The 14,613-nt window shown below is 52.1% G+C and overlaps 1 protein-coding gene across 1 annotated transcript; it reads left to right on the top strand.

Moving 5' to 3' along the window:
- Positions 1 to 1,360: 1,360 nt before the first annotated feature.
- On the top strand, positions 1,361 to 4,646 carry LOC308528421 (NUT family member 2G-like; the record flags this gene model as incomplete). Its single annotated transcript, XM_081104019.1, has 5 exons — positions 1,361 to 1,452; positions 1,914 to 2,053; positions 2,492 to 2,736; positions 3,116 to 3,232; positions 3,786 to 4,646. 5 exons carry the CDS (start codon positions 1,361 to 1,363, stop codon positions 4,644 to 4,646), a joined length of 1,455 nt encoding a protein of 484 aa, XP_080960145.1.
- Between the last annotated feature and the right edge of the window lie 9,967 nt (positions 4,647 to 14,613).

The raw sequence follows: 14,613 nt of genomic DNA, 5'->3' as shown, positions 1-14,613 counted from the left end.
GCAGATGGGGCCCTAATATTTCAGACACGGCCTGTGCTCAGAGGCCTTTGGGTGCCTAGAGCTTACCTGGGAGAAGGTCACTACCGGGGTGGGTCTGCCGGGGGTCGTTGCCCCCAGAGCAGATTGCTGCCCAGGGCCAGGCCTCTGAGGCTGGCAGGGTCGGTGCCAGGGAATCCTTAGGGCGGCTCTCAGGGTCAGCGCTGGCTGGGGCCGTTTCTTCTCGCAGACCGTGGTCAGGGAGCCTTGGCGATGGGGAGCAAGCTCTCCAGTGGAGTAATTCCCAAATGGAGGTCAGAGCGTGACAATGACCTGAGGACATGTGCCACCGCCGCAGTCTGCCCGTCCCAATGGCCCTCCCCTGGGAGACTCCCTGCTCTGACTGCCCAGGGGCTACAGGGGCCCAGAGCGCCTCAGTGCTGTTTGCTGGTTCCCCTCCTCCCTTCACCCTTTCCTTTGTCTCAGCAGCATCTGCAGTGCTGGGAGCGGATGTGACCCTGAAGCCTGGTGCCTCCGTGACTCCTTTCATGGCACAGCCCTTTCCCCCGCCCACTACTGGCCCTGCCCACCGGCCACCTGGGGAGCAGCACCTGCCGCCCCTCAGGACCCCGTCATTCCCTCCTGGCCGCCCCCTGGTGCTGCCCGCTTTGCCCAGGACACCTCTGGTGGCAGGAGATGGGGGTCAAGGCCCCGCTGGGCCTGGGGCTTGTAACATCATGGACCAGGTCAGGTCAGAAGAGGGACGACTACAGCCCTCCCAGACTGAGACCATTGTCCTGACTCAGGCCCCCCTTAACGGGAGTGCTCCAGGGGCCATCTGTGGGGGTGCTGTGTGTCCTGCACCCCTCTTCTTGGAAGCCACTGCGGTGGAGACCATTATGCCCTCCTCAGCTTTTGGGGGCACCCAGGCCGGCAATGGAGGCTGGTGTCCCGGCCTTCCTCCTCAAGCTCCACCACCAGCTGCCCAGCTGGCCCCCATCGTCCCCCGAGTGGACCCTGGACCACGGCCACACGGGGCTTCCAAGGAGGGTGGCCTGGCCGCTTCCCAGTCCAAGGCCTCGCTGGATGACACCTGTAACCCCAAGAGTGTGTATGAGGACTTCCGTCGTTGGCAGTGCTTCAAGGCCCTGGCCCAGGGGCACCTTCCCCAGAGTCCTGATGCGGGAGCTCTTTGCTGCTTCCTCATGTGAGTGCACTGGGCAGGGCAGGGGGTGCCTGGAGCTTTCAGTCCTGCCGGGTGGGGGTGGGAACCTGACGCCACTGAGCTGGGGTGGGCAGGTGGGTGGAGGCCAGGCTGCAGCCATGACTGACCCTGAGGCATTACAGGCCAGCGCTCCGGTCCCTGTCCCGCCTGAGGCCCACCATGACGCTGGAGGAGGGAATAGGGCAGGCCATGCAGGAATGGCAGCGCAAGAGCAACTTTGACCGGAGGGTCTATTCTGAGATGGCAGAAAAGTGAGTCAGGGTCCTTGGTCCCCACAGCTGGGGGTGGGGGCTGACTGTGGGGCAGGGTCCAGCTGTGAGGTCTCATCAGAGAGGAGTGTGGTGGGAGGGTGTCACTCAGCACGGGGTCCCCGCAGCCCAGAGGCCCTTCTCTCCTGGGGAAGCCTCTCCCTCAGCTTCAGAGTGTGGGTGCTTCTGTCCCACCTCCAGGGAGCTCCCCCCTCCTCTGACCCTGACCCGTCCTGGGCTGGACATGAAGCCTCTGGACAGACTGGGGAGAAGGTGCCCCGCCCAGTGGGCAGACTCCAGCCAGAGGGGCTGTGCAGGAATTTGGTCAGCCAGCCTCCTGCCTCCCCAGTGTCCGGGCTCTGACAGCCCCAAGGCCCTGGCTCTCCCATCCCTCCACCCACTGCTGCCTTTCTGGGCTCCCTGCGGCCTCCTTCTCAGCACAGCTGTGCCCCCCTCACCCCCAGGTTCATGGAGTTTGAGGCGGAGGAGCAGATGCGGTTTGAGAAGTTCCAGTGGAAGAAGGGGGCGCACACCCAGCCTCCTGCTGCCCCACCGAGACCTGATCCTCGGGGGCCCCCAGCCCCAGAGGTGGGCAGGCAGCCAGGTAGGCCAGCACGTTCCCACGGGAGCCCATGGCCAATGGCAACATGGCCTAGAGCAGGCCACTGTCCCACCCACATGGGCCCTTCTCCTTCAGGGGGGCTTTGGGCTTTCAAGGGAAACAGCCCTGAGAGTCGGGCCTCTGACCCTTGGTCCCCATGGGGTCTGGACCTGGTCCACTTTCTCATCCCCTCTCCCCGCTCCCTGTCAAAGGCCCCACATGAAGTCTGCTGAGAAGTGGGCTGGCTGCGGGGCCCCTTGGAGATTCGGTGGCTCCACACGTCCTCACACATGACTCTCCTGGGTGCTCCCCACTGGCCTCTCCCCTCACATAGTCACAGGCTTCATGTGGCCCCGACCCAGCCGCACCCATATTAATGCCCCAAACACTGCCCTCAGCATCGCATGCCCTCACGCTCCCTACTCTTCTCTCTCTGCCCAGCTCGCACTATCAGGAAGGCTGTACCCAGTGCCCAGTGCGCCCACACATCCCAGCGGCCCTGGGAGACCGAGTCCCGCAATGGGACCCCCCCTGAGGCCAACCAAGAGGACATGGACATCATGGATGAGCTGCCCGTGGGGGCGCCAGGTGGAGGACGGGAAGATGAAGAAAAGGAGTGGCTGCAGGACGAGGGTCTCCTGAGCTACCTGGACCAGCTGTGCTCCCAGGAAGACTTTGTCACCCAGGTGGGCTGGCTGGCAGCTCCGGGTCTATAAGGTCCCAGAGGGAGGCGCTGCAGCACCCAGACCCGGGTTCTCCCAGGCTGATGGGATTGGGCTCTGCTCTTTGTTCCTGAGCTGGGCGTGTGAGAGTGTGAGTGTCTGTGTGCATGTGTGCACTTTGTGTGGGTGTGGTGTGTGTGCTGTGTTCCTGTGTGTGTATGTGCATGTATGTGTTTGTGTGTGTTTCTGTGTGTGTGCGTGCACCTGATGACCATGATGGAGTAAAACACCCGCCTGAGCAGGAGGACGGGTGGGTCTTGGCTTTCCCACTTGTGCTCCAGGCCCCGCTGACTCCCAGTTCGCTCCCTGCCAAGGGGCTCACAGCCGCTTCCTTCTGTCCCAGGTGGAGGCGGTCATTCACCCCCAATTCATGGAACAAATAATGTCCCCAGACGCACAGCAGGATCCCTTGGCCCTAGCTGAGGAGTTGGAGCAGGAAGAAGGGCTCACTGCTGCCCAGGTGAGCCAGGGGAGGGTGGACATTAGGGAGATGGGAGGGGGTCCCCAAGTGAGCCATTGGACCCAGGGATCCCAGGGGAGTTAGAGGAGGGACAGGCCCTAGTGAGTCTGGGAGGGAGGGATCCAGGTAGATCGGGGGTGGGGGCCCTCAGGGAGCCAGGGGAGGGTGAACCCAGGTAAACCAGGGAAGGGAGCAGCCCAGAACCAGGACACACATGCCAGTGTCCACGCCACCCCTGCCTGCGGGCACCGCATGCCGAGGGCCAGCCCTGGGTGGGAGCAGGGCAGGACGACAAGAAGGAGAGGGCTACAGCGAGGAGGGGGTGGGAGCCCAGAAGGGGAGGGGCCACAAGGCTGGGAATATGGCACAGGGGACAGAGGAGAGACACATGACTGTGGTGGATTCCAGTCACGGTGTCACCTCCCTCCCCCCCCCCCCCCCGTGCCATTGTCCCATCACCCACGTTCCTCCTCCACACACACACACACACACACACACACACACACACACACACACGTGTGCAGCGCCAGTCACTGTCCCTTCTTCCTCCCAGCTGGTAGAGAAGCGAGTCCTGGCCTCCAAGGAGGGGGACGTGCAGGCACCCCCGAGTCACGGTGCTCCCCTGTGGGACTCAAGTCCTTCTGAGTCTGCGACCAGCCAAGATGCCCAGAGGCGTGACCGTGGCCCCCAGCTGGGGGTCAGTGACAAAGCCTGCCCACCAGAGACTGACTTCAAGGACCAGCAAAGGCGCGGCCCAGCAGGCGCCCACCGGCCCAGGCCCCAGGCCTTTGCTGTCTCTGCGGGGCGTCAGGAGCACCCACCACTCCGGGCTCGATGCCCCCCCTCTGCTCCCCAGGGCCACGGGCCTGCTGACTGCGCACTGGGCCCCAGGGAGGCCTGCGTCCCCAGAGAGGCCTCTCCTGTCAGGGAGACTCGCGGGCCAGCGGACAGGCCCCGTGAGGAGGAGGAGGACCTCCGCAGCCTGGCCTTCCTCTGGGCCTCTCCCGGCCGCCTGCTGCCCTGCGCGCTCTCTCTGAGTCCTGCCCCCGCCTCGGGCCTGGCCTGCCCTGGAGGTCGGGGGCCCCGGGGCGCGGCCCAGTCCCAGTCCCTTCAGAGACGAGGCCTCAGCCGCGCTGCACCTGCCGCGTCCAAGTCTCAGAAGAAGACGCCCCGCCCAGGGGCCGACCTCGGGGTCTGTGGGCGGCCAGCACTGGCTCTGGGGCTGGTGCCCTCCTCACAGCCTCGCAAGAGGAAGTGTGACCCGTCTGACCCAGGGAGTGGGAGGAAGCGGCACTGCAGCCAGGATGGAGCAGAGGGGTGTGCCCCCCACTGCCAGCGCCCCGAGGGGCCCAGACTGCATGGGGCCTGGCTGTCCCCCAGAGGAGCCAAGGGCTCCTTCTCATCGCAGGGCTGATCCTGCTGTTCCACTGATATGGGAGGATGGGAGGCAGGAGGGAGGGCGGGACCCTTAGGGTGGGGGTGGGCCTGGGTGGGGGTAGGAGGGAGGGAAGGACCCTTAGGACAAGAGTGGGCCTGGGTGGCGGTAGGAGGGAGGGCAGGACCCTTAGGGTGGGTGTGGGCCTGGGTGGGGGTAGGAGGGAGGGCAGGACCTTTAGGGTGTGGGTGGGCCTGGGGTGGGGGTAGGAGTGAGGGCAGTACCATTAGGGTGGGGGTGGGCCTGGGTGGGGGTAGGAGTAGCACCTTTGGGGCATTGTGGGTCTGTTATGAATAAAGATAATTTTGTTTGAAAATGCTCTGGGGGCCGCTGTGTCTGTAATCGGGTCTGCGCTGCTCCTTGGAGAGGGGACCTGAGAGGAAGGGAGGATGCGGGAGGTCCTGGGCACTCTGCATCCAATGGGGACCCTCAGTCCCTAGTCCTGATTGACAGGGACCTCTTCCTGCTCCTGGGAGCACACAGCTCTCCAATCCCCAGGGACCCCTCCCTCCCACCACTTCTGCTCCCAAGGCCGGACTGTGTCCTGACCCGAGAGGGAAAGGCTGGGCCTCAGGGAAACCTGTCCCCCATGGGCCTCCTGCAGGAGGAGCATCCTCTGTCTCAGTGGGTGATTGAAAGTGGAGGGAGTGGGGCGAGGCTGGAACAAGGGGGTGACAGGAGAGTCATGGCGACAAGCCTGTTAAAGGTGGGTACACGGGGAATGGCAGAGGGTGGGGAGGGTACCAAGTCCCTTGGGGGATTTCTGTGTGGGACGATCCTGTCCAGCTGGGGGAGGAGGACCCCTCTGCTGTGGCTGGGGGACGGGCTCAAGTACAACGGGGATTCAAGGACGCCCACGACTGCTGTCCCTTCCCTCCCAACCAGGGCTGGACTCTTGTGTGATAGATGCTGACGCAGATTTACATCCGCGTGGGAAACAGGTGCTTCTCACAACCTGTGGGGCCCTTTCACAAGCTCGACCAGCAGGGGAGGCAGGGGCCCAGGTGCGTGTGGCCCCAGGGCTGGTGGCAGCTGAGATTCCGGCTGAGCGAGTGGCCCAGTCACCGACTGTGGGCACTGCTACCGACCCCACAGACAAAGCAGGGACCCGACCCCAGATGTAAGCGTGAGATGAGCCAGCAGTGAGGGATGGAGCTGAGCCAGGAGGAGACCCCTGTCTGCAGAACTGCCTGTCCCAGCTCTGCTCCCACGTGGCCATGCCCTGGCCCTCACCCCTGCCTCCTGGCCACTGCCTCTTCCCCAGGTTCAAGTCTGATTCCTGCCCTGGGCTCAGGTTGGGTGGGACGGCTGAGGCTCCCGAGCTCGGCCCCAGCCCACCCAGCATGCAAAGCTATGGCCCCGGGCGGCGGTCCAGCAGCAGCGATGGGATGGGGCTGAAGCCGCGCAGTGAAAGGAGGCCTGGCCCTCTGCTGCCCCACAAAGAGCTCGGGCGAGAATGGACTCATGTCAGGGTCCTCACCGCCTCCCACAAAACCGCAGGTCAGCCCTCAGGTCCTCCTCTGCTGCCTTCCCTTGTCCCGTGTGGCGGGCAGCACCCACTCCCCCAGCCTCCTGGGCACTTTGTGAAGGAGACTTCTCACCTGGGCCCGTCTTTCCCCGGCCGCTGCCCCTCCCTGTCCCGCTGGGCCTCAAACAGAGAAACGTGTTCAGAGGTTGTGCCAGACTCTGTGTGTGTCCTGGGGCTGGTGCAGAAGCTGCCTCCCCTCCCGGGTGAGCGTCCCCCCATGAGCCCTGATGTGTCCCTGCCTGGGTGGCAGGCCCTGGATGCAAATGTGTGGGTGATGGACAGAGCCTGGACCCTCGGTCGCTGGTGTGAATACGTCCTGGGACTTCTCTGCTTTCAGGGTCTTGGTGGTGAAACAGGGTAACTGCTCCCCGTCCCCAGCCCCCCGCCCCTAGGGTTGTCAGGAGCACTCAGTTGTGTTTGAAGGGAACGCACTTGCTCCACCCCTGTGTGCCTTGTCACCATCATCAGGTTCACACCTGGCCCCGGGTGTCTCTGCGCCTGTCCTCACTCGCCTGCTGTTTCTGCCTTTGCGTCATTGTTTGGGTGAACAGTTCCCAGGGGGAGGCAGAGCCTGGGCTGCCCCCACCTCGGAGCCCTGGGAACCCCGAAATCTCCCTGGCACCTGCACAGTGGGGCTGACTGGAGGCCTATTGCTGCTTCAACTGTGGGCGAGGCCAAGTCCACGGGGTACGTGGAATCCTGGAGAGATTTGCACATTAGCGTTTGGAAAATACTACGGTAGGTGCAATGGGGAGAAAAGGGAAGAAGTGTTTCATATTTCCCTGCAGCCGACCTTCTTTATTACAAACTTATTACAGGCAGTTCTGCAGACATAAATAAAATGAACTGGGTTTGTAATAAATGAATGGAAAATAAACTTGACACGACACCCTGGAGGGCAGGGCGTAAGGCAGGAAGCAGGACAGAGCTCCTAGTGACCGAGTAGAATCTGTGAAAAGGCAATGCCCTCCCGTCACTCCTCCAGGGAAATCAGGATGCTCATACGGAGAAGGTGCTCCCTGTGTGCTCAGCGCTCTCTGCTGCTCCACTTCCTTGTAGCTCCTGGGGAGGGGGTGGGGTGGGGGGTGGGGGGCAGGGTGGGGAGCCAAAGAGAGCCTGGGGGTGAGTTCCTTTCCCCTGATTTTCTGTGAGGAGAGTGGAGTTGGGGAGGTCTGGGGACTGAGTGCAGGTCCCACACCAGGAACTGGGACAGCGTGGGAGGCACCAGGTAGGTTTGGCTGCAGAGACTTCCTCCTTCTCCACGAGGAATCAATCCTCTCGAGGAAGCCCTGGCATCCTGGGGAAATCCCAGTGACATGAGACCGACCTGTTACCACCCTCGTGGCTCCGAGCGGCATCTCATTGCGGATGGAGATTGCGTTTTCCTGATGTTGAGCATCTTTTCTGTGCTCCTGGCCACGTGTACATCTCTATGGAGCAGTGTGTCCTCATCGTTTGCCAAGTTTAGTTGGTTTGGCTTTTATTATTGAGCTGTGAGAGTTCTTTATATATTCTAGGTAAAAGTGTCTTTCCAGAGATAAGGTTTCCACTAAATTCTCCCATTTTGTGGGCTGTCCTTTACTTTCTTGAGAGTGTCTTTGGAAGGAAAAAAGTCTTAACTTCTAATGAAGCCCAATTTATTAATTTTTTTCTTGTGTTGCTTTGGTGTTTGGTGTTATATCTACAAATCTGCTGACAATCTATGTCATGGAAATGTATGCTTATGATTCTTTCTTTTTTAAACCATCTTTACCATTTTTACATGTCCACTTCAGTGGTGTCAACTGTATTTGCATTGCTGTGCCACAGATTTCTAGAAAATTGTCATTTTTCAACCCTGGATCTCTATACAGATTAGACACCAATTCTCCCACCTTCTTCCCCAGACCTTGACAACCACCTTTCTATGTTCTACCTTTGACTTTGACTACTTTAAATACTTAACGTGAGTGGAATCATAACAGTATTTGTTCTTTTGTGACTTGCTTATTTCACTTAACATAATGTCCTAAAGGTTTATCCTCATGTGACTCACTTTCCTTGTTTTCAAGGCTCTTGGTATGTACAGACCACATTTCTTTACCTTTTCATCTGCTGATGGACATTGGGGTTTCTCTTGGCTATTGCAAAAAAAAAAAAAAAGAAAAGAAAATGTAGCAATGAATGTGGATGTTCAAATATTTCATTTTATTTATTTATTTATTTATTTATTTATTTATTTATTTATTTATTTATTTATTGTTTTATTTTTTAATCCTCACCTGAGGATATTTTACCATTGATTTCTAGAGAGAGTGGGAGAGAGAAGGAAAGACAGAAAAATATCGATATGAAAGAAACACACCGATTGGTTGCCTCCTTTATGAGCCCTGGACAGGGTCAAGCCGGGGGGAGAAAGGAGCCTGCAACTGAGGTATGTCTTTGACTGGAATTGAACCCGGGAAATATCTCTTTTAGAACCTGCTTTGAATTCTTTTGGATACTATCCAGAAGTGGGTTGTGGCATCACATGGTAGTTATATTTTTAATTTTTTGAGAAAATTCCAACTTGGTGTATGTCCATCTTATAAAAGTGTTTATGCTTTTATTACAGACATGGATAATCAAAGTTATACATAGCGATAATTTTGGGGGTTATATATAATATTATATTGCATATGTTTTTATATTGCCTTAGTCTTTCTGACTTCAGGGTAATAAAAGTGATATATTTTAGATGTCATTTAACTTTTGAATTTTTCATAATTTTTCATTTTAGGTGCACATTCAAGATATTTTCTAAGTATCTTATTGTTGAGTTTTTATGAATTATAATGTTACAGGGTAATCAGTTCTAGATGGAAAGGTTTTCCACTTAAGGGATTTGAAAAATTATTGCACCTAATATGCTTTTTGTAATTGCTTTTGAAAATCATGCCATCATTTTAATCATCCTTACTTTGTAGGTGATCATCTTACTTGCTCACTGATTTTAAGATTGTCTTTTGAGTTCTACTGTTTTAAGAAGAACTGGGTTCAGGTTAAAAAAATCCTCTATCCTCCTCCTGACCTCTTTTGCTTCATTAACTGACAATACACATTCTTCATCAACTCTAGAAAATGTATCATCTTTTCAATGTTGCATCTCCTCATCTTCTCTTGTCACTACTCCTACAACGCCAAAAATATGTATACTGTACCATCTTATGTATTCTCTATGTCTTCATCTGCTCAGGCTGCTATACTGAATACCACAGACTGAGTGGTTTAAACAAAAATATTTATTTATTTTCTTCATTTTTAACTCAAATTAAAAAGTTCTCAATTACAGTTCATATTCAATATTATATTACTTTCAGGTGTGTTACATAGTGGTTAGACATTTCTATAACTCACAAAGTGATCCTTCTGGGAAGTGCTGCCCCCACCTGACAATATATTTATTATTACAATATTATTGACTGTATTCCCTAAGCTGTACTTTACATTCCCACGACTGTTTAATAAATGTCAATTTGTGCTTTTTAATCCATTCAGCTTTTTCATCCACTCCATGCAACCCCCCTCCCATCAGGCAGCCATCAGTTTGTTCTCTGTATTTATGAGTTAGGTTATTGATAGGTATGTAGTTATTACCATTTTATTATATATATATAATATATTTTATTGATTTTTTACAGGAGGAAGGGAGAGAGACAAAGAGCCAGAAACATCGATGAGAGAGAAACATCGATCAGCTGCCTCCTGCACATCTCCCACTGGGGATGTGCCCATAACCCAGGTACATGCCCTTGACCGGAACCGAACCTGGGACCCTTCAGTCCGAAGGCCGCTGCTCTATCCACCGAGCCAAACCGGTTTTGGCTATTATTTATATTTTTACCTCTTTTTTCTTCTTCATCTTATTAAAGAAGTCCCGTTATCATTTCTCATACTATTGGTTTGGTGGTGATGAACTCTTTCAGTTTTTTCTTATCTGGGAAGCTCTATATCTTTCCTTTGATTCTTATTGATAGCCTTGCTTGGTAATCTTGATTGTTGGTCCTTGATATTTGTCACTTTGAATATTTGTGTCAATCCCTTTTGGCCTGCAAAGTTTCTGTTGAGAAATCAGCTAATGGTCTTATGGGAGCTCTGGCTTACATTACTACCTGATTTTCTCTTAGTGCACTTTTCAGATTCTCTGTCTTTAACATTTGGCATGCTAATTTTATGATGTGTCTTGGCATGGGCCTCATTTGGTTCATTTTTTTGGAGGGGACTGCACTTCCTGGACTTGTATGTCCATTTCTTTCACCAGGTTAGGGAAGTTTTCCATCATTATTTCTGCAACTAGGTTTTTAATCCGCTGACTCTCTTCTCCTTCTTTTACCCTTGTGGTGTGAATGTTGTTACACTTGATGTTGCCCCAGAGGTCCCTGAAACCACCCACATTTTAGGGGGGAGTTATTTTTTCTTTTCTCTTTGTGCGTGTTCTGTTATTTTGACTTCCATATCATTGATTCAGTCCTCGGGTTTCATCTAATCTGTTGTTGATTGATTCCTATGTATTCTTCATTTCAGTCATTGTACCCTTTATTTCTGACTGGTTCTCATTTATGTTTTCTGTCTCCTTTTTTACATTTCCTATCTCTTTGTTAAAGTTCTCACTGAGATCATCTGTTCTTCCCCTAAGTTTGCTGATCATCCTTATGAGTGGTGTTTGAAATCTACATCTGGTAGATTGCTTGTCCCCATTGTTGAGCTCTCTTTCTGGAGTTTTGTCCTTTTCTTTCATTCGGGACATATTTCTTTTTCTCTTCATTTTGGTTGCCACCCTGTGACTCTTTCTATATATCGGGTAGATCTGCTATGTCTTCCAGTCTTGGCAGAGTAGCCTTATGTCGTAGGTGTCCTATGAGTCCTGGTGGCACAGTCTCCCTGGTTTCCTAAGCAAATCTCCAAGGGTGTCCCACGAGTGGATTTTGTGTGCTCTCCTGTTGTAGTTGAGCCCCGATTGCTGTTGGCACATGTGTTGGTGGAACTGACACTCAGGGTTCCTGCTTGTGAAGACTTGTCATCACTACAGTGGACAGCTGTTGTGTGGAATTTGAGTGGGATTCATTTGAGCATGGCTGGTGCCTGCCATGTTCACCTGTTGGTGTTCCCTTTTTGGCACTATGTGGGTGGTGCTTTGGTGTGGTCTGAAGACAGCCACCAGGCATGTTGATACTAGAGCCTTTTGGGAGGGGTTCTGGTGCAGGTTCAGGTCAGCCCTTATTTGTGTTTGGCCTGGGGCCACGTGGTTGGAGCTACAACCTGATCTGTGGTTGGTTGTTGCCTGTGCTGGGTTTAGTGGCACCCGGGAGTGGTTGTGCTGTGAACTGAGGCCGGCCACCACTAGGGCTGCTTAGCAAAAGGTACAGGGCCTGCCGAGGTCTGCTGTTCCTTGTTTGGGGTTTACGAACCTGTGATGGATTTTAGAAAACTGCATAGTGTGGGCCCAGGTTGGTGGCTTGTGTGGGTTAACTTCCGAAAGAGATTCTGGCAGGCCTATGAATCGGTGGGGCAAGAGAACCACTGGTGTGGGGCAGGTTAATGGAGACGCACATTTGGCACCAGCCTTTAACTGCAGGCTGTGTATATGTGGGAGGTGAGGGGGAGGGCTCACAAAGGAACAATGGGTCCTGCCATCACTTTATTCCAGCAGAAAGCTGCTCCACCGAACCTCGCCCTGAAGCCGGACAATTCAGCCCCTCCCCACAAGTCCTTGGTGCCTTTCAAACTCCTGACCCTTTGCTGGAACTTGGACGGGTTTTTGTGAGCAGGTCTGCGCTCAAGCTCTTTAGGAGGATGCCTGGGCCTATAGCAGCCCGCCATCTCACCGGGACTGAGTCCCTACTGATTTTCACAACCAGCCACCACGGGAACTCTTTTTCCTGACACCGGTGCTGTAGGCTGGGAGTTTGATTTGGGGCTGAAACCCCTCGCTCCTCAGTGGGGACCTTCACTGCTGGGATATCCCTCCCAATTCTTACCTGCCACAGGTGTGTGGGGGACCAGCTGTTCGTCTTTGCCCCTCTTTCCAGTCTCAATGTGGCTTCTGCTTTATATCATGTTATAGAAGTTCTCTTCAGCTAGACTTCAGGTGGTTTCCAAGAGCTATTGTTTGATAATTTATTTGTAATTTTGCTGTAATCATAGGAAGAGGTGAACAAAGTGCTTTCTTGCTCTGTCATCTTAACCAGAAGAACAACGTTACTTATTAAACAGAATTACTTCACAGTTCTGGAGGCTGGAAGTCCAAGATCAAGTTGCCAGCAGACTTTATGTGCATGCATTTCTCTTTCATATTTTCTGACTCTCTTTTCTGGGCTACGCTTTACTTAATTTAGTATATTGACATTCCACGTCATGAATTTCTTCTTTTGCGAAATTTTGCAAAAATTTGATCTTATCTACTTTCCCCCCATTTACTTTAAAATACAAATGTGTAATGTTTGTAACATTCAATTTCATTATATGTTATAAATATATTAATTTTCAATAGTCAAGATTTAATAATAAATAATTGCTACTGCTTTATTCAGAATATTCTTTTTTTGTGATTGAAAAAACATCCTCACCCGAGGATATGTTTATTGATTTTAGAGAGGGAGGAAGGGGAAAAGAGAGAAACATTGATGTGAGAGAGAAACATCAATTGGCCACCTCCTGCACATGCCCTGACCAGGGATTGCACCTGAAACTTAGGTGTGTGCCCTAGGAAGCTGATCAATGTTTCTCTCCCATCGATGTTTCTAACTCTCTATCCCTCACTCTTCTTCGCTGTTAAAAAATCAATAAAATATATTTTGAAAAAAGAATTCAAGTTTATAGAGCTCATAACACTATGTGAATGAGGTTAAAACTCTTAGAATTCACAATGATATACCCTCGAATTGTCTTGAAATGTATATGAAACACTTGGATTACATGTAAATAGAGCCTTAATGTCTAGGTGGCAGTGATAAAACACTGAAAACTCAAGTTCAAACAGCTGTGAAATGACTAGTACACTGTTTTCATATGTACTATGATTTGTTATATTTTAAATAATAAAAAACTAAAGAAATAAAAAATTATATGATCATATCAATAGAAGCTGAAAAAGCATTTGACAAGATCTAGCACCCGTTTACAAATAATAAGTCTCAGAAAAAATTAGAATAGAGGAAACATACCAAACATAACTAAAGGAACATTTGGCAAACCCACTGCCAACATCATAGTCAAGGGGGAAAACTAAAATCATTTCCCTTAAGATCAGAAATAAGACAGGGATTTCTGTTTTTACCATTTTATTCAACATATCACTGGAAGTCCTAACCACAGCAATCAGACAAGAAGAAGAAATAAAAGGCTTCAAAAATTGGAAAGGAATAAAAGGCTTCAAAAATTGGAAATTCTTCTTATTATTATTTGAAGAAGACATGACGCTCTATATAGAGAACCCTACAGATTCCACAAAAATATTACTAGAACTGAAAAATGAATGCATTAAATTAGCAGGATATAAAATAAATATCCAAAATTAATTGCACTTTATACTCCAATAAAGAACTATCAGAAAAGACATGTAAGAAAACACTCTCATTTATAATTATCCAATATAATAAAAGGCTAATATGCAAATCAACTGAACAGCAGAACTACCAGTCGCGATGAATTGCACTGACCGCCAGGGGGCAGAAACTCAACGCAGGAGCTGCCTGCCCCCTGGTGGTCAGTGCACTCCCACAGGGGGAGCGCCGCTCAGCCAGAAGCCAGGCTCACAGCTGGCGAGTGCAGCAGCAGTGGCGAGAGCCTCTCCCGCCTCCATGGCAGCGCTAAGGATGTCCAGCTGACAGCTTAGGCAATAAATAAAACATATTTTACAAAAAGGGAAAGAAAAATGAAAGATTGGAAACCCTGTGAGTAACTGTCCATTTTCTCTGGGTTGAGGAGAAAGGAGAAGTGAAGAATAGTTTGATTGTTGAAGGTTAAACCTGTGAAAGACCACTTCCCCACAAGCTGGCCTACCTCAGGCTTCATGGACCTGCCTGTATCCAGGGCTTAAGGCTGCCAAGGCTGGTGAGCGCTACCCTTTGACTAAGCCATGGGCTTACTGAGCAGTACACGTCACAAACACAAGCTCAGAATCAGCCCTGACCAGCAGGGAAGATGCTGGTGCTTGTTCCATGAAGGGCCTGTGAGCCACCATGCTCCTTCCTATTCCTGTCCACACCGGGCCTGAGCTTCACTGGCCATGCAGCACAAAGCACCAGAGACCGAGGCTTGGGCCCCTCTCCTGGACCCTGTTCCCTACTGCATCCCTGTTCTTGGCCCAGGAAGCAATATGCAGTGGGGACCACGCACTTCCCACTATTCCTGCCTGTGAACTTCCCTGATAAGCACATCTCCAGCAGCCTGCAGTTTGTA

The sequence above is a fragment of the Myotis nattereri genome, assembly GCF_964212035.1.
Source record: "Myotis nattereri genome assembly, chromosome: 12".
In the NCBI taxonomy this organism is placed as follows: Eukaryota; Metazoa; Chordata; class Mammalia; order Chiroptera; family Vespertilionidae; genus Myotis; species Myotis nattereri.
This window is presented reverse-complemented; position numbering and strand designations above follow the sequence as displayed.